Below are 25,438 nucleotides of genomic sequence, written 5' to 3'. Positions count from 1 at the left end.
AAAGAAAAATTCATAAAAATGAATGGTTCTAGCACTTGCTGAAGAAATGTAGACAATCCCTCATGCAGAAACAAAAAACGGCCCCATCATTCATTTCCCAGAGGGAGGCAGCAATTTCACGGGGTAGTAGCCACACAAGGGACAAAACCTAAGATCTTCTTGATTATTATCTACCTCCCAGTCCTGCCCATCTGTATCTGGTCAGACAAAGAAGATCTTCAAATTTTATGTGAATGTAAAAGTATTGATGAGGTTCGAGACATTAACTCAACAGGCTGTTGACCAACAGTGTAAATCTACAACCAAGCTGGTTTAAGGTCAGGTGTGAAAAAAAAGTGTACACTTCTAGGGTCTGAAATTTTACTGGTTTCTTACACAAGAAAAAAAGGTTAACTAGTATTTATTTCAAATTATTATTTCACCTGTCAGTCCAATGCTCCGGCTTTTCCTGTGATGGACCTTGGCCTCCAGCAAGGTGGATGCAAAATCTTTTCCAAGTATCAGCAGTACACATATGGCATAATGGACGTCTTTCAAAATCTGCTGCACCCCTACATTTTTCTTGATTGCTCAACACATTGGTAGTCATTACTGTAGCAACTTATTTCAAGCCAAGAGATATAAATGTCTCTCTGTGCTGACTGGCAGGGTGCTGTAAAACAATGCAGCCAGCCATCCAGTCAAACACACATACTCTCTCTTCCTCCATGGGGAGACAGTACATGTTTTCAGTTGTATAGCCTGAACTGATTGCCATCAATCAAGATTTGGATTCCCAGTCCATCTGCACATATAAATATGCTCAATGAAAGGCAAATATAATTCACAAGTATCATTCGGTAAACTCCTGAAACTTTATTAGATTAACTTTTTGGACAAAACCATAGAAATATTCAGTTCATCAATCCCGGAAAAGATCTCAAAAGTTGAAATGCTTCCAAAATTAGATCTTCTCTGGTTTTAAAGGTAAGCAGATGGAAAACATTTGATTCTTATTTATTACCAGTTAAATTTACGTCCCTTATTTCACCATTAACTACGAGACTTCACCAAAGTGTATCTTATTTCACTGATCTTTAATAACCTGAAAACTGGTAACAGAAACGTATAATGAAGCACCCCATATACTGTAAATTAAAAATAAATAACAGACCTCAAAGAGGTTTTCTTCAAAAGCTGCTTCAGTTTAGTGTTTCATTTTATATATATGCTAAGAGACAGACATCTGTAAACATTTCTAAAGTATAATGCAAAGGAACTTGCTATGTTATTATCTATTCTAAGCACATGGTTCAACATTTGTTTAGGCAAACCATATAATTGGAAGCTCTGTCCATTTTCTGCTTGTGCTAAATATTCTGTATATAAATACTTTTCATAGTAGATAAATAGGGGTTTTATTTAGGTCTTATCACCTTCATATTACATATTCATTGATTTCTAAACTGCCTTAAACAGCTCTGTAGATGTGAAACATTATGAATTCAGTTTTGGCACCTTGGTATTAAATTTGCATATCAGGTCACGCACCGCTTGACATACATGCAAAATTGCACTGCGGCTATTTTATTACAACCCACAAAAGATATTCAGAAACTGTATGCAGCATCAAAATAAATTAAAATGGATAAAAGACCCAATAGTGAGCCACGTTTTTTTTATTGTTTAGTAGTGCCTAAAGCCATTTGTATGTTCTAGTCAATAAACAAAAGTCAGACAAAAACAATTTTTAGTCTTTCCTTTATTATATTTTAATTGCAGGGATACATATATTTCTTTCTCCCTTTGCCAACTGTATGTTACTTAAGGCTTGAATTCTTTGCAGTTGCATGCTATGAAAAGCAATGTATATGGATCATTTGCGAGCCTTCACGTTTCTCTGCCTGTGTCAGAATGTATACAGACACTGTGTATCAAGAGTGAGTCAGACATACAAAGCAATATATTTGTCTAGTTGATTTCGTATTTGAAACGTTTCTTGTAACTTTGCATGCCAAGACTGCATTTGCATGAAGACCCTGTGTTTACCCAAAGTTAAAAGTACATCAGTCAATGCTGTTCAGGCATCACAGTGCCCTCAAAATATACCAACTAGGTATATTAGGTGGTTGGTCTGCAAATTACCCTCTTTATATTCACTATGCAGTAGCAAAGTCACTAGAAAATTAAAAAGGGGACACCTTTTCCAATTGCCCCTCATTAGGGCTCCATGTCAGTGTCTACAACATTTCAGGATAAATAATCTGGCATTTCCATTCACTTGTTCTCAGGCCATGCTCACTTGGCTGCTTAGGTACCTCATCATGCCTTCAAACTTGGGGCTCAGAAGTCCTGCAGACTCTCAGAGGAGCCCACGAGGCAGCTGTGCCAGCCCAGGACAGGTGCAGAAAGGCTGGGTGAACATGGCTGCCCTGGCTGCCTTTCCCAGCTCCACCTCCTGCTCCCCGTGCTACAGCTGGACGGATGGACACTGAGCACCTATTGTGCAAGTGGAAGTAGTTCCCAGCAGTGTGGTTGCTTCTAACACCCTTTGAGCATCCACAATTCCCTTCCATGTGGAAGCAGGCAGTACAGGCACCATTTCACTTTGTACCTGCCAGCACAGCAATGAGCTTTCTTCCTTGGAAAGCTCCAGCCCAGGCCAGATGCCAGAGCACTGGGACCTACACATACCTGCAAAAATGTCAGGAAGAGACATGCTCAAGACCCACTGCTGTGCACACACCATTGTATCCATTCACTTCTCCCATGCATGCCAGGGTACAGAGCAGAGGTGACTTTTCCTGTGTATGTGATACTCAACCACTAACAACCCTTTACCTTGGGACATTCATAGGAAAAAACCTCTGAGGGAGGTTAAGAGATACAGCAGTGCCTTCTGAAAGGCATATTCCATCAAGTCAGGGCAACAGCCCAAATGAGAGAAATCCTGTAGTTAGCACACAGCAAATTTGAGAGTGCATTTTACTGAGTTGTTCTAAATCAAGGCAACAGGAAAATTAGATGGCAGACATGGTAGAGCACCCAGATAAAATCAGCAACCAACCTTCACCCATACAAACTAAGCAGGTAATACTTGCAGCAGTAAGTGCAGGTACAAGCACAAGTGCAACTGCTGTTGGGCCCTCAATCAAAAACGGATTCTGCTTGCTCCGTTTCTTCTCAAAATGTCATGCAATGAACCTGAACTTCTGTGCCCCCTGAAAAAAAATAGTAGCTGAACTCACAAGAGAAGGATCACAGCCTCATCTGTAGTAGCTGGCAGAGGTAGACAGACCTCTTAAGAAACCCGCATGACTGCAATGAAAATCTAAGCTAATCAGGACCAGCATCTTAATAGCAGAAACCTTAAAAAATCGACATAATCTGACAAATTGGTTCAAAGCATTACTACAGACCACCATGCCAAATTCCCACATCCTTAGCAGTTTGTAAAAATGTTTAATTTATGTTTATGTATTCTTATTCAAAATGTTAGTTAACAGCCTGTAGGGACCTGGTAATAGGATCCTTTTTTCTTTTTTATGTTTATTAGCTACATTAATGACTGTTTCTGCGATTCGGCTACAAAGACTTGCGTTAATGAACGCCAATTAATTCTGAAATGATTTTAAACAAAGGGTGATGAGAATAACCAATCAACCATGACAGTGTAAAGAGCAAGCAAGCTGCTGTGACCTAATTTTTCTGTGTTGATTCTTTGCTGCCAGAGTACATTGTTGTTCATCAAGAACACCTATAGATTTTGCATACATATATATACATATATATATATATATATAAATACACACACATACACCCCACAATATCAGAATTTTGGAAATGCTCTGTTCCTTTTCAACACGGGAAATCATTTAAACTAACAGGTTTCAATAATCTGGACTCACATGCTGCAAGTAACTCACAGGTCAGGCCTATCTCCACCAACATTAGAAGGGTCTGACTAATTTCAGCTGCTTAAAATTTAAGACATGGTGGCCGGCTCAAATGCTTGCAACACTTAGCCTTCCAGACAGATATGTAACAAGGAACCATTTCTCTGGTTCACACTGTTTAATTAGAGGCAAAACAGCCATCAATCTATTTTTTGTTTATGTTTCACAACAAATTAATATTTAGCCATTTAATGCAATTCACAAGGATCTAAGTATTAAAAAAAAAAAAAAATCCCTGAGACCAGCAACAGGTTGAGTGATTACACTCCTGAAATAACACATATATGTGTCAAATCTGACCTAAAAAATAAATAGACCATGCAGGCAGATATGACTTTTGTGCCTATTCAGTGAATAAACATTAAAAAAAAACCCTCATCCAACATTATTCTAATTTTAAACAATATGATGTGTAATTGAGAAACGTCAGTTGTATTTTCACTTAGTAGCCACTGATGGTATGTGTTTCCACCACAAGAGCCTTTAAATAGCAAAACCTAGATATTTTAAAGTTAAAATTTCTGTAAATCATAGAGTGTACAGACAGACCAAATTCTACCATTTCATTTTGTAATGGACAAACAGTAGGGCATGGATCTTGCTTATTCATGCTTCATTCATAAATGTCATCTTTAGTCCCCGCACACTAATTGACATTAAATTTATCACAAAATGAAAAACCATGTTTATTGGTGGTTTTTTCAGCCATTGTTTGACAGAGATGCAGAAAATTAGGCATTAAGCCTATTGAACAGACAAGGCTTCTGCTGAAGAAAGTACCAGTTCGTAACATGTCCCATGCTACGGGATCATACTACTGAAGACAGAAGAATATGGCATGGATTACAAATGGCACCACTAAATGGCAAAGAAGTACACAGAATAAGTCCAGCAGTAAAAACATGCTTTTGTGAATTACTACTGGTGTCATGGACAGAGTATAAAAAGGAATCAGTGAAACTCAGAAGAAAGGAAGCCCCATAGCCTAAGTGACAACACAAACCATTGTTACTGAGAGGTGTTTACATGTGATACTGCTTCTCAATGGATGGAGCATTCCTATCAATGTGTACTGATCTCTGTTACACACGACCCCTCGTAGGCAGGATCCACCGCGAGTCTTTCTCCACTCCACCTGTACAGCCACATCTTTTAGTAAGATTGTCTTCAGATCTCCAGTCACACTCACATCTCTCCTGACCTTGTAACAGGTATTCCAAAGATAGGCTTCTGGAAGTCTAAATCCTGATAAAACCTAAGTCAATGTAGCAAATTACATTCCTTGAATAAGGACCACAAGCTTTGGTGACAAACTGAGGTAACTGCTCCTTCCATCTCATGCCTCAAGAAGAGGAAGGAAATGCATATGGGACTAAACGTGAGGTTCTGCTCTCAGAGAGCTACATCTGGAAAGATTCTTCAGGTGTCCACTAACCTGCTTCAAATCCAAATTTGAGATCACTGTTTTGCTTCCCCTTCACAACCAGAGATTTTCTCACTTTACCATGGTGATGTCTCTTATCCCCTAGGGAAGTACAGCTAAAGTAACTTCTTTGGAAAGAAAGGGCACAAAAAGAATGAGATGAGAAGCTTCAGCATACAGATCTTTTTGTTAGGTTCTCTATATGCAATAAAGAGACACTTCTATTCTCAACATGGTGTGAAAAACATTCTTCTGAAACAGAGCACAAAGGGCTGTACCAGTTTTACTGGGAGACACTGACATTCATTGCGGAAGGCTTCACTCAAAGACAGCAGGCTGGATCCTGGATCCACGGTGCCACAGAGGCACATAATGAGATGGGCTTTGGCACCTGTATGAAATACAGGCACAGACTGAGGCTGCGTTTGAAGGATGGCAATCATGGCAATCCCTTTCATCCTCCTTCGCTCCAAACACAGCAGATGCCAGACACTTCTGACCTGCAGTACTAGCTGATTCGTGAGCAGCATTCCTCCCCTGAACAACCAAAAAAACTACATCCTTGACTTGTACCAGCCCTGCCAAACATTTCGGTGGCATGATGTCAGGGTTTTGAGAGCTGCAGTATCAGCATTCATCAAACCAGGTTTTCCAGTGTCCATTTATCGAAGTGACTCTATATTGTTGCTGACTGATTCATATTTATAAAGGTAAAGATCAGCATTAACATCTAGCCCTCTCCAAAGGGTTTATTACCGAGATGCCAATTCAACGACAGCTCTAATGACCCTATTTTACAATGCACGCATTTCAGGCACTTTTGCAAATGGTTTTAAAAAACAGAGCAGCTAAATTATGCTGCTAACATAATATGAATGTGTCATCACACCCTACCAAGCAATTTCATATCAAACCACTATGTGATATGGAATTTTTGCTGTTATGATACAAAAGAAGGAACTCAGAGAAAAAAAAAAGTGCAGTACTAGGACAACGATGCCCTGCACCACCTCACATGAGAGAATCCAACAGAGAGCCACGAGGATGATTAGGGGACTTGAGCATCTCCCCTATGAAGAAAGACTGAGATCCCTGGGGCTGTTTAGTCCTGAGAAGAGAAGACTGAGAGGGGATCTGATCAATGTCTATAAATATCTGAGGGGTGGGTGTCAGGAGGAGGGGGCCAGGCTCTTTTCGGTGGTTCACAGTGATAAGACAAGGAACAAAGGGTTCAAACTAGAACATAGAAGATTTCACCTCAATATGAGGAGAAACTTCTTTACAGTGAGGGTGACAGCACCGGAACAGGCTCCCCAGGGGGGTTGTGGAGTCTCCTTCTCTGGAGAGTTTCAAAACCCACCTGGATGCATTCCTGTGCAGACTATTCTAAATGATCCTGCTCTGGTAGGGGGGTTGGACCTGATGATCTCTTGAGGTCCCTTCCAACCTCTGATATACTGTCATACTCTGTGATACATGCAGCAACCTGAAGTACCTTTCAGTTATGAAAAAGTCTAATCAACAGATGAAAGATGAAGATGGGCTGATATCTCATTAGTTCTCTTTTCCTTTGATTTCTAAATATTAAATGGAGGGTCTCAAATTTACCATGCGATTTCAACCAGAAAAACTGCTGTGTGAAACAAGTATTTCAACTCTAAGGAAGCTTTATTTTCAAACTCACAGTCTTCAGGCTTTTCATCACTGTATTTCTGTATGCATTATACTACTAACAATGCAATATACAAAAAGGACAAAAATGTCAGCCCTCGGTGGAAATGAACTCACCACCCTGCAACATTCAACGCTCAGACCTTGCTTAATTTAAACGTGTTAGATCATCAGGCTATTATTCCTTCAGCGTTTTATATGATTTCTAACACTGGCCAGAAATTGTATACCTGGCTGGAAAATGTTTCTTCTTAAACAATGCAAGAACTAACCAATACATAAACCCAATAATTAAATTACATTTAGCCGCTAGCCATTGTTATCCTGCACTACTTTCCCACCAAGGGAGCTATAGCAGTCCGATTTAAACAGCAATCTAGCAGAACACTTTTCATTCCCTATGACTGTCATGGAGAATAAATTGGCTCACGTCAGATTTTACTCTAATTTGGGTTTCAGAACAGTTAATTTGAACTTAAGCACCTATGGAAGGGCTGTTAACAAGAGGTGTCTGCACTGGAATTCTTCTCATAGCTGTGCTGTTCAAACCCAGCAACAAGAGCTCCTTATAGATCATATATGCTTTCTAATGTGCCAATTGCATTGGTGTGCGTGGCAGAAAACAACTTATCAGCTATTTAACAGTGTCAAAGGAAAATAACATGGATGCACACAATGGATTCTGGCTATATACATGCCAAGCAGAAGTTCTTTTCAAAGACATAGCTTCTTTGTGACTTAATCGTCCCCAGATTAAATATACCTTAGTCCTTTATTGTGGTATTTTGGTGTTTTAGTGAAGTGTGGAGGGTCAAATTCTGTGCATTCATAAGTTACCAAAAGATCCGTGGAAATATCTAAGGGCTGAATTTCATCATCATTAGCTATCACATTAATAGCACTAATGTCTTAAATCTTAATATTCTGGCTCATTAGCTTAGGTAAAGGGCTATTAATATAAAAGGTGCATTTCAGCCAATCAACAGAATTTATAAAGGCTTCTGTTTTGTTTTAAAATATTGTCTCTCTTACAGCATTAGTGGTCAATACAGACACTAAATCATAGTAATTCTACAATTAATAAAGATATTATAATCTAACAATATAAAAATAAGATCTACTATCACTTTGGCTCAGACAGAGCTTAATTTAATTTTACTCTATCATAAGTCAAGCTTGTTATCCCTATCTATACCCAGCTGGTTGATGAACTTTTTTTTTTTTTCCTCCCACTGAAAGTACAATAAATTTAGAAGGGGCTGAAGGGAATCTGTGGTTTTGTTGGTTTGGGATATGCTCTCAAGCATACATCAAAAAGCAAATTATTCTAAGAAAGGCTCAGGAATTACTCTTTAAAATGACAATGCTGCCTACAGAACTAGAAATTAAAAGTGTATAGAGAATAACTCAACAGTCAAGACACTCCGGTAGTCAGACTCCTGCTATTTTGGCATCTCATTAGAAGTCTCCTGGTATCTCCAGTGCATAAATGTGATCACAAACAAGCGGCATAGCAGGGACAGTTAGGCAGAAATCATGCAGACAGACTATTAGACAGTCCATTGTGACAATGTTATAGAGACATAAGTGAATAGAGCCAGGACCTACAGCCTAAACCCAAATGGAAATTCGATGTGGTCATATACAGGGAACACCACTGAATCTGATGGAATTGAGACAAGTCTGCACATGCCATTTTTTTCAAAGACTCGGGCTACAAAGTCAAGCATTATCAGAGAGTATCAGTTACAGACATTGCTATGAGTGACTCCAAATGTTGCTTGTGTACTTTGGGGTGGGGTGGGGTGTGTGTTTCATTTGGTTTAGAACAGAAAGTTAAAATGTGCCCACAGTTGTAACTTGAATGACTGGGAGTAGAAGTGCATTTAAGAAATACATGCTAGATGCATTATTAACTTAGTTTTGTTGGAATATTACTCTTGCATTGAGTTATGAACGGTATTTCTAAGTTCAGATGTATTTAAAATAATTAGCAATGGCAACTTCAACGTTTTATTTTACAATTAAAATATGTTTCTTACTGTTTTTCTTGTGTACTTGTTCATTTCCCCCCAGACATAAGTAATGTGCAGACAGATACATTGTTTATTTACGACCCCGGTGACAGTTAATGTGGCATATGTGCCTACAATGTTTGACAGATAAAATGAGTTATTTACAGAAGCTGGGTTTATTATGTATGAATACTGAAGCAGCTATAGTGTTTGGAAACTTCTCTGTTTATTTTCCCAAGAGCTTGTTTCAGTCAAAGTCATGGCGTTTTGAAGTGCTGCGTAAGAGGACAGTGCAAATACACAGTGTCCAGGCCAATCTCTAATGCAGCCATCATCTGTAAGTGCTAATTTCAGAGTGGTTCTTTCTGAATTTATTTTTACAGGTCTTGATCTATACACTACTGAAGTAAAAGATAAGTTTTCTATAAGCAGCAGTGGGGTTGGAAATCTGTCCTTGAAAATAAAATCTCTGCAGATGAATAGGCTCATATCTGGATCTCACTGTTCGGCATATCGTGGAATAGGTATAGATGGGGCAGGAGTGGAGGGGAGGGAAATGGAGAACACTTTCATATATTAACCTTAATTAAAAGAGTCAACATTTTTTTCCATTCAATACAAAACCAAAAAGTACAGTGAATCTAGAAGAAGCACAAACTGATCCTCCTGGAGAAAACACATTGATTTTTTCCTTTTTAGTAAATAAAAGCTTAGACACCAGATTTTGAAATAATTACTTATATCTCTTTCACTTAAAGCCAAATGTAAAAGACTGAGGTGCTGTGGGGATTTTATTTTTCTTTAATTTCACACACACACACACACACCAGTCTCCTTTACTCCATTTTCTATCCTTTGGTTTTGGAGTGGCTCAGAGCATTCTCGCAAAACACTGCAGACAATGTCAGTGATCACTGTGTACTGCCTTGGGTCTAAACCTGCTGCCTGTGAAGCCAGTGCTTGTTGTGCAAGCATGTTATGCAAGATGCTGCAACTTTAAGAGTCCAGTGTCAAAGGTAATCCCTAAGGAGACTTGCATAACAGCCACATGCAAAACTGCCAGTGCTGGCTTTTCCTTATTGTTTGTTTGTTTGTTTGGGGTTTGTGGTTGTTGGGGTTTTTTGGTTTTGTTTTTAAAGAACTCTGCAAATTTCCAAATTTTTTTTTCCAACAGCAGTCTCAACGGAGCTGTGGGCACATTGTGCTTGGTTTATACACAGGCTTTACACACAGCCTGAATGGTATATATTTTTCTACACATACAAACTCTTGCTGTATCTATCCAGGCCTTGAAACTTTTGGAATTCTTTAAAGGAATATTTGTGCTGTCTATTGTGGGCAGACTTGAGTTATCTCAGCCTGTGTCCCAGGCTGGGGGGGGGGGAAAAAAAAAAAAAAAAGTGTAAGACTGAGCTGAAGTTCTCACCATGGTTTATTAGCTCAGACACAGAGCTGTGGTAAATGCAGTCCTGTAGCTTGTTCCTTTCCTCAGATTGGAGACAAAGCAGTCACTTAGAGAAAAAAAAAAAAAAACTCTGTTCCAAAATACCTGCCATGGTCTTTGCCCAATGTGACACTCAATTCAAGTGGAGACTTGGCTATCAGGATGTAGGATTACATTCATCCATATGCAAAGTATTTACAGTACCACTGTAAAAATACATGAAAACTGGTGATGGAATTTTTGACTACCTTCTCTTAGACACAGGCACAAATACAGAAGCTCTGGTTCTACATCTTATACAGGTGTACTATAATCACCTCAAGGGTTAACAGCAGCTTGCTAACTCAAAGCCTGCAAACTTTTAAGCTTCCTAGCAGCAGATATTGGATTGTTTCTCAGGTACCAAGCACTCACTTCAAACATCCAGGCTATTCTCTCACAACTGAGCACAGGCTGTGCTGCTACCACAGCCACAGCTACTTGCAACATGAATCGGGTGATATATAAAAGGAAAGTGGAGTTGGGCAGAAGACTCATGCACATCTTACCTCTCCTTACAGTGGATGTATTAGAGATCTGATCTAAAACCACGTTCTTGCAGTTACTGCCACACCATTTGCAAATGGTGCAAACAACTGACAGGAAGAGGTAAGACAGTTGAGAAGTCTGTCAGAAGAATATCCTCCAGCTTTTCCATTTGTCCACTGTTTCACTTTCTCTGCTTGAACTTTACAAAGAAAAATTAAAAAGACAGTTTCAAATCATCACAGTGTGGGTGCTCCTATTGCTGCCTCCTCTAGGCAGCAAGTCCAGAACCCTGCACCTTGAACACCAGCAGGTGAATATCTGCCTTATTCTTTCCTTATACTTTTCCCTTTCTCAGGTCCATCCTTATCTCTCTATTCTGTCCACTAAAGCACACAGTGATGCATCACTTTTCTGCTCTTCTACCCAGGGATTGCAGTGTCTTTCTCTCCTCTCCCCCAGCTCCTGAAGTGAAGAGCTCTACCTGCTCCCTACACCGTGGGCAACAAGCCAAACTGTTTTCCTCTTCTCCAGCTTCCACACCACAGACCTGCACCCTTCCCCACAGCAGAGGAAGCAGAAAGTGCTGGGACCACAGGACACCAGCACTGTCAGCAAAGCCAATCTTACTTTGTTTGCAGAAGAACTAAGTGCAAAAGTAGCTGTGGGAACAAAAAGGAATTTCAGAAGTAATTGTATGACTCTGCTCACAAAGAGATAAACAATGCCAGTAAATTTGAGCATTCAACAGAACAGAGAGCATTCAGCTGAAAACTAATTCCCTTGGGTCTCACTTTTGGAGAGAGGACCAGAAATGACAATTATTAATGCCTGTGATATTTGCCCACATTCAGAGCCAAAAATCAGAAAGCAGATGCAGTGAAGATCTCCACGTGGCTTTATGTCACAGGAGAGGAGGCAGCAAAAAAATGCCATTTCTTTCCACTTTCATCATCTGTGATCTGTTGTGAAACCACAGCACTGTGCCAGGGAGAGCCTTTGCAGCCTCTGTATTGCAAACGTGGATGTAGTCTGTCAGTAATTTTACATCTGGATTTGTAAATGTGCACACATACAGATCTGCCAAGAAAATAATAATCTACAAAGTCTACAAAAGCTCAAGTTCACACACAGTGCAGAAGTTGACTTACTTCCAGTACTTTGAAGAAATAGGTGTCCACAGAAAGGGAAGTAAGATGAGATCAGCAAGAACCCCACAAAGAAGAAACAGCCTGGTTCTGGAGAAGACCAGAGGCGGTAGCAGTTCAGAAAGTTGGGTAATAAAACCTCAGCATGGTTTAGGTCTTCCCTCATGTCCTTTGCCACAGTCTTCTGGAGCTCAGACCTCCAGTTCTGTTTGCTCCTGGTCAAGTCTCTTGTTTTGCCAGCACAAATCACCACAATTTTACTTCTAGAATAGTCTTCAGAGAAGGCTCCAGGTCCACTGATATAGGCAAACTTTTGGTAGGGGGTTTTATGGCCAGCTGACCCTGTGTCACCTCTGCCTGGGACAGCCATGGAAGTACTCCTGGTACGCTCAAATGCTACAGGCTTTGGACCTCTCTGAACTTCTCTCTCTCTTTCCACCTTACAACAAAATAACATGGGTAGCCCTATGAGTGCCAAGTAAATTCTCTTGTCATTATACACAGATTTGCTATAAGAGAGCTATGCTCAAGCACACATTTTATTAAAGGCATGCCACAGAGATAGCATCTTTTCTTTTTGCCTCCAGCTGTTGACTTTAGACCTGGAAATCCCACTCAGTAAGGATTTCTGACAACACCAAAGTCTGAGGCAGCTTGCAGAAAAGTAGTACACTATACTGAAAGAGTTTAAAGCCCAGCTCACTGCAGTCACATCCTTGCTCACCACACAGTGCCCCACGTTAGCTAATGGAAAAAGGAATGAAATACAAAGCCTTTACGTACTCAGGACCCCAAGTAAACTTGGCCTCATTAAAGGACAACACTTACAATGGTTTAACTGTTTCCTATATATTTAGCACAAAGAGACTTTTCCTCAGCATCAAAACTGCACATCTTCTTAGTCCAGCTGTTTGCTCTTGAGCAAACATATTTATTGTGGCTAATGAAAAGGGAAATCCCTCTCCCTCATGCCTCTGTTTTTCAGTGACCTGACATGTGCCTTGCCCTAGAAACCAAAAATTACTGGAGCAGTCCTGACATGGAGAATTATTCTGGGTTCCCACTTCTGAAACTATATGCAGGATTTGTTATGGAAAATCTCCCACACTAGACTGTAAAAATCAGCTCTGTTTTAATGTACTTAGCTTAGCTACAGAAGTTGCCTCTACCACTAAAAGAGTTTTCCCTTCTCAAAGAGCTAAACTTGGGCTGTCCTATAGAGGTGCAGGTGGTGGTATGGGAGAGGACAGTCTTCTGCATTCTTGCTAGCTGTTCATGTGTTTACAGCTCTTAGATGCAAGCTGTATCAGTTGGTCACCCCTTCTATAACTCTATGACAGGAAATTTTATCCCAGGTCACCACCTATCACAGGGCCAGAGGATTAAGCTGCATCTACATCAGTAAAAAGCACAACACAACAGAGTCAACCTGTAGGGAGAAAAAGCCATTATGCACCTTGGGAGAGAGCAGGCAAGAGAAGGGGCTGCACAAGTCTGACTTCACCTGGGCACCACAGAACATTCAGAGCAAGTTATGGGCATACCTACAGAGCTTCTCATGTTTTTCTTTCAAACAAAACAGATTCATTTCACATATCGTAAGACCAACACCCAGTGAATGACAGAGCAGGGGAAAATCATATTTATTTGCCAAGTGTGCTCTTAAGAAAAGCTAAAATGTTAACAGAAATGCACCCTTTTTGTTTCTGGCACCTGGCTCTTGTAACCAGCAAAGTCCATAGCCATATGAAATTCCTGTTTCAGCTAAACATCTGAAATCTGGTTGCTTATCTGAAGTCTTCATTATAGCTAAAAACTGGGATGAGAATTATAGGTAAACAGGCCATCTCTTACAAGATCTGATACTTGGGACCAGGGACTTAATGTAGACTACTAATAAAAAGCAGAAAAATATTATTATCAAAATAAATCAAATATATTCAACATATCAAAGTATATTAAAACCTGTAGCAAAATAATTTTCGTGATGAAATGCAGGTGCAGTCACATCTTAATAAAATGTGTTTATGAAAACAACATTTGCAAACTTTAATTTTTCTTCTCTGAAGAGCAATCACTCCCTAGATCCCTGCTCCATCCGGTTCTTGCTGCTATTCCTAAATAAGTCTTATTCACACTGATCATTTATGGCCCAATTTTGCTTCTTCTAGTCAAAATCAGAAAGTCTTAGTCCTCATGTGGTAATAGGGGGATTATTTGCCCAGCAATTCCAACGTCAAAGGGTAAGACAGGTCTAACACAGCTATATCTTACATCCCTTAGAGAAGGGTCTGCTCCTCAGCCTGGTTTATTTCATTTATCTGGAGTACAGTGAATAGGGTATTTTAAGTTTTAAGGTTCATCACTAAATGGAAGAGAAAAGGCAATAACAGCTGTAAGTACAAATTTTGTGGGAATTAAGTGTTGTTTTTTTTTTTTTAATTATTCACACACAGAAACATTTTGAAGGCAGCCACGTCTCCACTCCACTCTGCGCAGTCGTTTTCTATCTGGTGGTGGAAGAAATAATTTATGACAATTTTTAAAATGTCAGCCATTGGCACAGTGCATAGCCCCTCACTGGCTTTTTGTGACTCCACAGACATTAGGAAACTTTAATGCTAAAGTTTTGCTTTCAGAAATATTGGCAAAGCCCTAAACCCCTTATTTCCAAACTTGGATCTGCAAACCATTTGTGGTCCATGACACCACAGTGCATGGTCCTTGCCATGAAACCATGTTAAATAGTGACCTTAATGATCATGGTATTGTGCAGCAAATGATGTGGTTGCTAGAATAATTGCTTTGAATAAAAATTACTCTTTTTAATACTTCCCTAGCTAAATTTATGCCATATTTCATGTCAATGTGTAACTGCATGTGTTGGCAAGAGTGGAGACATTACAACCTCTTTCTTCCCAGTGCAAAATATACTGCGAAGTTTTACTTCACGAGGAATCCACTTAAGAAAGATACTCCCAGATGTAAAGAGAAGTTCAAAATTAAGCATATTCAAGTTTCACTAGTATGTGCTAGTAGACGTTTTTGAGATGTTTTTAATTTCTGATGAAATGGAAGTTAGGGTTTCTTGGCATCAAGAAAGGATTAAACCCCACAGATGTAAGCTACTGACCGGGACGTGAAGCCTTCATTCTGGGAGGAACTCTACATACTAAAATCCAAACCCTGACTCCCCCATGTGATCTGAGGATTTTCACTGTTTTCTAAGTTTACAAAGGGTATGTGTCAGCGTTTTAATGTATTTAAGAAAGAATTATCTCATGTTTATATTCTAAATACCAGCAAATGTAAATGGATGCCTGGATATTTACAAACAGCAGAAGTAATTGCCAGCTTGTCTTGTGGATTTAAGTGTCACAGCTTGCAGCTCAGTGAAATATAACCCAATGAGTTTACACATCTGGGGGATGTAACAATGGGAAGTTATTCTGAGGAAACATGCAAGGGAAAGCAGCATGTATTAACTGAAATGTTTAGACTGGCAGTATTAATTGGCAGCATTAATGGAGATTGAGGCTTACACCTATGATCTCAGAGATCTTTGCAAATCCAAGCAAAAGCAGGCTTATTAGCCTGGAAAATGACTGAATTTGAACTTACTTTGCCTATTCCTCCCTTTATTCCCTAAACCTTTTTTTCAGGCTCAGCGTTGTTTTACAAATGGGTACTTGAACAACAACCATAAAAAATTAAAAGCAACTGGTTTCTTCTTAAGTTCCCTATATTGGATGTACATAAAAACCATCCCCACCACCACAGTCATGGGAGACCAGCCTTGGGATGCAACTTCTGGAAACCTCTTTGAGGTGGATTTTACAGATTCTTTTGTCATGGAAAATAAAGGTCATGCCCCTCCTAGGAAGAGAAATGGATCCTTCCTACTCTGTGGGTCAATCATGGCCTCTATCCTCAGTGAGAAGTTAGGTATCTATAATGCTACCATAGACATCTCTATCTCCTTTGTGTGTATTAATTTAAGAGTATGAACATTCCCATTTGTTCAGTCTCATTTACATACTTAAGGAAATTTATGCTATTCTGCTGCTCTCCAAAGCAGCATGAGGGAACAGGAAACAAACTTTGCAGTGACCCAGCAGGAACAGAAAGTCAAAAGTGAATTCTTCTACTCACAACAGGAGACATGGTGTTGGTACTTGCTACATGACTTTCAAAGGAGAAATTTTAAAGCTTCCTTTGGCCTAAGATGAAACTCTTGACTTTAAAACTGTTTTTCTTTCACTTTATTATATGAGGGAATATTTAACGTTTCTTTTAAAATGGGAAACGGTATCACTGTCTCTGCCACAATAAAAGCCTGGTTTAGATTGTTTTATTACAAAACTTTTAAATGCACATTGCCATAACGTTTCATAGGAGTTTATTTACCTTCCTAAAACATACAATGTATTATGTTGCAATTAAAGTCCCACAAACTCAATCTGATATTTCTTCACTAATTTATTCCCAAGCCAATATGTATTTTAATGTTCCAAACCGTTGCTAATTAACACATGGAAATATTTTAACATGGATTTTGATTAATTCCATTTAACAGTCTAACCAGTGCTAAAACATATGTGGTGTGTCATTTCTTTCTTTTGAGGAAGGCATTGGCATTAAATCTTTCAATCTTTCTGAGCACCAAATGCTAATTTCAGGAAGATTAAATAACAGACTGCAGCTACAGTTTCCTTTCTTTGCTTCCCAGAAGGTGAAATGAACATATTTATGTGGGAGGAATTTCTTTACTGCACAAGCCAAAATACAGAAATTAGATTTTTTTTTTCCCCTCCCAGCATTACTAACACACTAGCAATCGCCTGCCAACTAAATAACTTTAACCTGTATCTGCAGTTCATGGAGAGTTGCCAAGTTATATGCTCAACTTTCTTTCACTCTGTTTTATATTTTATTTTTTATTAAAGTATTCCCATATGATGTTTTCACCTGCAGCTCCTAAATGCTTTTCCATACTTGCATCAGAGACTACTAGATTATAGTGGGATGGCTCTTGCCAGAAAGTTGGAAATGCTCATATAAGACCCTCCTCTGATTTTCTCACTTTGAAGGTATGTTATAAATATGATTCATAGGGTATGGCTTTAATGGTTTTAAAATCTGTGCATAATTCTGCATGTCAACAAATTAAGCATACAAAACGCCCAGAAGTGTGCATGTGAGTAAACATCTTATGCTGGTACAAATGCAAGAATGCAGAGCAGGAGGAAGCTGTCTTCTGGATCATGGGTTAATTACTTCCACACCACATGCAGCTTTTCACAAGATGGAATTTGATGAGCTGAAGAACAGCTAAGCACTTCTGCTCTTGAGATTCCCACCAGAAAGCTGACCATGTCTGAGTACTGCATTTCCTCCTTTCCTTCCAAGTTTCCCTGTCCTCACTTCCACTGTTCATGCTCTGCTTCATGGTCAGCAAGGCTGAAGTGATGTATGTTCAGACCAGACCCACATCTCCTTCATATCTATCACACCTCTGTGGCGTAAGTAATTTTTTCTTCTTAAGTCTTTTCCTAAGCCGTATTTTTACTTGTTGCAATATTATTTATAAATCCTCATTCAGCTTGATACCCACGGATACCCATATCCCTCCTCCTTCACCTTACACTAGCTGGATTTCAGTCTCAATGGCTAAGATTGCCTCGGAAGAAAGGGTTGTGTTTGGCTTCCTATTGCTTCTACAATATCTAATCACACTTTCTGCACCATTCAGCTGTTCAGATTCCTGGCATTTGCAAGAAAGTGTTCCAGTTGTTTCTTACAGATCTGTGCTTCCCACATAAAGCAAAGTCTATTTTTCTACTTTCTTCTCCAAGCCTACATTTACAACCACTTATTTTCTTTATGCCTCTTTTTATACATTTAACAGGTGTTTCAGATGTAATGTTTTCATCATATTCACTAAATGAGTAGCCCTGGGAGAAATCAATTACAGCTACTAGCAAGAGCCCTTGTTCTTGTTAAAGAGGCAGTGGCTGTCCTGAGGAGCCACAAGTTCAGTTTACAAATGGCCATTCATTCTAGCACAGAAGGCCAAGTGCTGACACCCAAATACCTGCCAGTCCTGTTCTCTGTAAGAAGCATGCATGCTGTTCACTTGAGGGCTGATTACAGCCCAGAGTGAGAACACACATCATAAAAGATTCAAATACCCGAAAACAGCAACTCCTCATCTTTTCTTACATGAGCATTCTTTGTTTCACAGTTCACAGAGAATATTTGTTAAAGCAGGTCCTGTTCCAGAAAAGTATTAATGAATAGTGCAAAAGCTCTAATTTGGTTATGCCTGCTGGACTGCTCCTAGAACACCCTTGTTAGCTGACAACTAAGCAGACTACCAGGATTCATGAGCATCCTTCCCTATGCATTTGAAGGCCAGACGGATGGAAACTAGATGCTGAAAAATCAGCTCTACCAGCTCCCAGTCAGTATTCAGAAAGTCCATTACTAGTCAGCAGGAACATGTCACAACACTTAACACTGTTTTTAAATGGCTTTGGATGTTTTCCTTAACTTAATGGAAGTAGAAAAATTACAGTTTTAGTTATAGAAAAGCAACAATAAAAATGTTTTTCTATCAAGTATGAACAATATTCCTCTAGTGTCAAAGAGCATATATTATAAGCCCATTTCCTAGTGAGATGCAACAAAGTACTGACCACTCATCAAAATTAAAAGCAACACAAAAGTATTTCTGTCTTTGACTAAAAACCCCCTACAAATTAAAGTGGCTATAATGACTCTGAGATGTGCCAAGGTGACTGTCCCACAGTCTCACACCAAATCTATTGGCAGTTAGAAATATATCCTACAGTTCTCTGGCAGCTGTTAAATAATGCCTCCACATCTTTCCTCAACAAAACCAAATTCTGCTACTGGTCTCTCCAAAGCCTTTGAGGTCATTTTACTTTGTGACATTTCATAGGACACTATTTGAATAGGAATGTTTCTTACATTTAACCTGGACCCGTTTATAAGCAGCTACTTTGGTGCTACGAATTTTTAAAAGGTTAAAAATAAGAATTTTTTTTTTAAAATTATTTTTCAAGGCACCATGACACAACTCCTCACAAATAGAGGTACTCTAATTTCACTGAGACTTCTTGTCTTCCTCTCAGCAAGAAAAGATCAGAAGTAGCTTAAGAAAGAAAAAAAAACATTAAGGAATGCATGACGGTCAGTTCTTTTAAGCACATCTATTCAACTTCAAGTGCCCTGTTCTGCACTCTGAGGTGAAATAAAAAGTTCCCATTGGTCACAGTGGTGCAAAGTCAGGCTCTAAGTATATTTAGTTACGTCTGATTTAAAATAGGCAACTTTACCTCTTACCATCCCTGCAAAATAGCTTTGCTAGCAATTGTCCAAGCAACTGGACAGTAGTCTTCGAAAGGCCACTAGAAGAGGTCTCTACAGTCGAATGGTGTCATATGGTCTTCATTTGGAAGTATCACAAGAACATTACTTCTCACAGTATTTACAAATGAAAACCATATGGCTGTAACCTGTAATACTGCAAGAAATATTGCTCTTTAGGTTTGTTTTTGGCCTCAGACTTTTGAAACATGAACCAAGCAAAGGGATTTCAGCCTAATACGGGATTCAGCCCATTCTTTAGAGCTCAAAGTCTGGGAGACAGCTAAAGCTTCAATCTGAAAAAAAGTGATTTGCCCACAACCATGGTAATGTACTATAGCTGACAAATAGAGTATCATGTATATCAAAAAAGGTGGGGGTGGTAGTTAATTAAAGACACCTACTTTTCATTTAATTAAAAAAAAATTAAACTGGCTTTGGTTCCTATAGAGACTTTTATAAGTCATATATAAGCCTCTTGCATTTACTATTTGGGTTCAATCAATATGGTTATCTACCTGTCAATTTTTCTTGCTCTCTAATGCAGAAAGAGAGCAGCTTTTTTTATAGCTAGCTCAGAAAGTACTAAGCTAATCAATACATGCAGTGATAACAGAATGATTTGAAACATGTAACAGAAGCTTATCACTTTGCAGTACACTGAACCCGTCAAAATATTTTCCTAGAAGTAAAGTGAAAATAGAAGTTCTCCATTTTTTTATTACTTAAGTGGGTGGTGACATAGATGTTGTAGGCCTTTTGGATTTCTTCCTAGCTCTGTATGTTTACGAAAATTTGGTACATAAGCATTTGCTACTTTGTAGGAACGTGAGGCCAATTTTGTAGTGAGATTTAAAAACTCTGCCTTGAAAAATCAAACATTATCTCAATGGCCCTTCATTTCCCATCCCTAAACATTTATTGGAAATCTATGCACTGTTCTCCAGAACAATGCATAAGATTTTCCAGGAACACATCTTCTGATGTTCCCACAGACCTTAAAACCCCTTGCTTTACTCGGTACTCTTAGTAATTTGTGTTCAAATCCAATCTGAAAAGTACAGGCTTTCTTTCAGCTGTCTCCTGCATTTGAAATAATTTGTAAGCATCTGATTCCTAGAGGTTTAAATACACATACAAGTATCAAAATTCTGGATTTTAATGCAGCAGAGAGAGAATCAGCTGCTATTGTGGTCTCTAACCTCTACTTTTTTAAAGAACACATAGGATTTAACTATGTAGCTCTCTTTGAGCGGTAACGATCATCTGCCATCATAGAATTTAAGTAGGAGGAAATGTACATAATATAAAAGCTCTCTGTGACGTCCCAGGCTTGCCACAATTTACCAAATGTTAAATGCAAGCTCAGAATTAATACATATGTACATAAGTACAGATTAAACACAGAGTGAAGAGATGAGAGCTAGTAAGAAAGGAACAGGAAATAATGTTTACAGCTTGAGGATGTTGACCAAATTCTCTCTCAGTTTTTGCTCCAGGGCCATTGTTATCAATTCTACACCATGATAGCTGGTGCATTTCTGCACGTCCCCTGAAGTCACACAGTGCCCTTATGGCCTCCCAGTTCCAAAAGGTGAGCTTCAGAATTTCTGAACCTCAGAGCCTGGTAGGTGGTTAGACTGGGTTTCACTAAAGGCACCAAACCATAGAATTTTTTACCTTCAACTTAGAAAATAATCCTGATACAAAAAAAAAAAAAAAAAAAAAAGAACAAGGAGAAAGGTAAAAGAAATTTTAAAAACCCCACAAAATCATGAAGAAATCCTTACAGGACATAGCTAAAACTTTACAGAGGCTCTACTGTTCCTATTTCCCTAACAGAAATGGCCATGCACGATGCTCACAGGTTTGAACTATCTGTGTGGGTTAGTCAAGGTCTGGAAATCACACACATACTCAGGTGCAGTATGTGCTGGTAACACATCTCCTGATCCAGTCTGATAACTCTGTGTGAACTCACCATGAATCCCTACACGCTCAGAAGTCTGTCACTAAAACACAATCTATTTCACAGTGAAGACATGCTAGCAGCAAGGCATTAACAACACTGTCCATTGCAGAGGAACTGAAAGATGGATGGACATCTCTGAGGGCAGAATTGGGCCCAGTGAATGAGCAAATATTCCTAGAGCAACATCTCAAGTGACACAAATTCTGTTGTAAAAACGATCACTTTCTTGCACATGGCAGAATGCTTCCAGGGCACTCAACATCCTATTCCTTTAAGCCATAATAAATGACACCATATTTCCAAATCGGTCTGAACTCTTTTTTTTTTTTTTTTCTTCAATATTTGGTTACTTACCGCTCTCCCCCACCCCCTTAAGATAGCAAAAACTGCTTTGTACATCCTACCACATGCCATTACTGCAGGACCCTCATTTAGGAATTTAATTTCTTCATAGGTTCCCTCATCTTAAGACTATGCAAAATTTCGAGAGAAATCACTGGAGTGCAATCTCTGTGCGTACATCAGCAACTTAAAAAATGGACTCAAAGATACAGAAGATCCATGGAACAAATTATGGAGAAATGTCCCCAAAAAGTAACTCTCCTACTGCTAGTTTGATGAAGAGCACCACCACCACTGGAACAGAGTTAGGATGGAAACCTGTGGAGCATGAGCAAAATTGTTTCAAGCAGATCACTACAGCCTGAGGTGGCTAGGGAAGGTTCATAAATTGATAAGCACCACCGAAGGATCATAAGCCTCCACATCAATTGTTTAAAGATTACAACAGAGTCACTCGCTGCAGTCATTCTGAAAAGGTTATGGGTTTCACAGGTGTGCACTGTCAGTTCTGATTAAGCTTAAACTAAACCAGTTATCTATAACCTTGGATTGGAAGGAGTTTTATTGCTGAATGCAGGGTAAATCAAATTCAGGATACACATCTGTGGAAAAACACAGAGGGCCAAAGTTCACAGTCCTGACACAAGCAACAAAAAATCCAACCCTCCAAACTCAGGAGGAGATTTGCCTGTAAAAGATCCATCAGTCTGGCCATTGTCACATGTTCTGTATGGGAAAGAAATGTTATCTCGTTACCTTAACACAGCTTTTGGGTTTTCTTTCCCTCTTCAAATTATTGTCCGCTCATATAACGCAGACTGCTTTAAGATCACTATCTGCATTTCTGAAGTGTCTAGAGTTTACCATTTATCTGATCATAAATGAAATTAATTATACACCTCTACACAAGATATAAACTAAAGTAGTTATAGCAACAAATTCACAATGTAATTTTTCATCTAGGAAATGACTAGGAATCTTTCCAAAAACAACAGTTCACATCAGAGGTTCTTAGAGCTATGCAAAAAGACTGTGGGTGAAATCCTGCACCAAAACACGTTGCCCATAACTCAACTGATTTCAGCAGTGCCAGGGTTTTACTCAAAAATTAAAGGGGGGGGGGGGAGTGGTGGAAATGTGTTCTTAATAGTTGATACCATTTGCAAAAGCTCCATTCTACTTCCAAAAATACTTCACATTAATGCTGCACTTTAAAGTCTCTCTGTTGAGTCATCCTGTTAATAGATGGGAAAAGTGGGGGAAAAAAAACGTATTTGCTTTTGCAACATCATTATTTCCTTTTCGAGCAATTATTTACTTGCCAAACAATGCTAGCGACAAATCGCAACAGACTATGAAGCCATCTACATCAGCAGATTTTTAACCTAAGGTAAAAATAAACAGAAACATCTGTAAAGTAATCGTGTACAAAGCTACGTTTATTAACAAATACATTTTCTAATAAAACACCATCTGCAAGCAACCCTCAGCTTCCACTTGATATAAATAGGCCTTTTACTGTTTTCAGATGCAGTTCCCAGAAAATTATTCCAAGCTCTACTGCAAAACACATCAGTCTTTGTTGCTGCCTGGAATGTTAATAAATAACATCAAGTTTTTAAATAGTCAAACAAATTATTGGCTTGAAACAATTATTCCAGTCGAAAAAGCTGACCTTTTGCAATAAAGTGGTTCAAGAATGCATTGCTCCTCATTCCTAGTATAAAAATATTACCAAGCAGGGAAATATTTTGGGGAAACCCGAAAGCTATGAAAAACCCATATTGCAATTCTGCTCATACGTACACTACAAACCTATCCTGCAAAGGTTAGTGTTTTACAGCAACTCAGAATAAGGGGAAAGGTACATGGAGTAAAAATAGTTCCGTTGGTATCCTTATTACACATCTGTGCTTGGAATGGACGTCAATATGAACCACCTAAAATGTTCCTCACAGGACCACTCTACTGACCAGAGATACAACATTCAACAGCCCAAACTGTTGGTGGCAGAGATTGGGAATGAATCCCAATATTAAGAGCTCTTTAAAATGAATAAAAGCTTTAACGGGAAACATTTTCATAAGCATTACTCAGAACTTAAGCCACATTAGGTCTGTTAAAAGCAAAAGGAATTTAGCAGACTCTGCAGATAAACCCCTTATTGGTAGAACTATTTAGTACTACTGAAATTTGAACGCTGCCATTTTTCCTTAAGAGTTTAAAAGAGCAATCTTTCCATCAAGCTGAGACACAAGAGCGAAAACTGCAGATGAACTGCAGTATACTCTATCCAGAATTCTAGATAGTGTAAATATATTACTCTCAACAGGGACAGAGCTTTTTAATATTAATCAGAAACAAGCAATGCTAGTATTCCAAACTGTGCTTTTAAAGCCTCATTAAATATTGCTACTGAGACTATCACAACAAACTTAGCTAAAAGTAGCCAGGCACATTCTAGAAAAAGGAATGTAATTCCAGGAAATGGAACTGCATATTGCCAGAGAGAAATATTCAGTGCCTGAAATACACAAGTGGTGCTAGAAGAAGATATTTTAAACTACTTACTTCACTAACAGGAGGAATGTTGAGCTTTGGTACTTTGTTCTTCGAACTAGGTGCATTCGCTTTTCCTTCCAGCAGTGTACCGAAGGACTGATTTCCATATCCATTCTCAATTTCTATTGGAGGTTTCAGTTCTGGTGAGTCATTGGGTACCTGGTCCTGACCGTCCATAGGCCTGACATACGCTGTAGGCTTTTGCTGGACCATACTGGTTTTACAGTGAAGTCCTGGTGGGAAGTTCTGGGTTGAAAGACCGTTGTTCGCCGATAACAAAGAAGTGGAAGGAAGTGGAGATCCAGAACCGTGACCTACAAATTCAAGCTCTGTGGGTGACTTCGAGTGACTGTTCTCTTTGTAAGCATGTTCTCCAGGTGCCGACTTGGAATGAGTATGCCTCCTTGAATGTGAAGATGCTGCCATTGAATTTGCTTCCTCGGTTCCTCCAGTTTTGTGCTGCTCACTCTGACAATTATAGAGGTCTTCATATCTGCCTTGTGGCTGGTCATGAGAAGAGCTATGCTTTGTCCGACTCTGCTGACTACCAGATTGGCTTGGCTGAGCCCCACTAGAGTTGTGACCACCACGTGCCCAGTCTGTCCTCGACTTCCGGCTGCTCTGGTGACTGTGCAGCAAAGTGGAGTTGGATGACAATGAAGAAGGTGGAGGCATTGATGTGGATGAGTGGCCACTGATTTGATGAGATGGGATCATCCTGTTTCTTGGTTCCGGGAAAAAGTTCTGTTCATTTTTGTCAATGGGTGTCTGTGGGACAGAATTCTTTGGGATTCCTACAAGGTGGCTCTGGTTGGAATGGTTGGTTAACAGGTCCTTCATTTCATCATAATTTCCCAATGTGTTCTGGACACGGTTTGCAAGGGCATCGCCTTTATTTGTCTAAAATATGGGAAAAAATAAAGGAAAACAGTGAGTAAATTCCTGATTATGAACTTACTGCTCAAAAAGTTGTCTCAGAAGATGGAAATGTTAGCTCTTTAATGGTGTC

The 25,438-nt window shown here is 39.2% G+C and overlaps 1 protein-coding gene across 1 annotated transcript in view; it reads right to left on the bottom strand.

Moving 5' to 3' along the window:
• Positions 1-25,438, bottom strand: part of AFF2 (ALF transcription elongation factor 2) — a 331,562-nt gene that overhangs the window by 211,729 nt on the left and 94,395 nt on the right. The window contains exon 5 of the mRNA XM_054388853.1: positions 24,439-25,329. Within this exon, the coding sequence (XP_054244828.1) occupies positions 24,439-25,329 (891 nt within the window). The remainder of the gene's footprint in view (positions 1-24,438; positions 25,330-25,438) is intronic.

The sequence above is a fragment of the Indicator indicator genome, chromosome 17 (assembly GCF_027791375.1).
Source record: "Indicator indicator isolate 239-I01 chromosome 17, UM_Iind_1.1, whole genome shotgun sequence".
NCBI lineage: Eukaryota > Metazoa > Chordata > Aves > Piciformes > Indicatoridae > Indicator > Indicator indicator.
The sequence above is the reverse complement of the archived record's forward strand: the minus strand, read 5'-3'. Positions and strand labels throughout refer to the sequence as shown.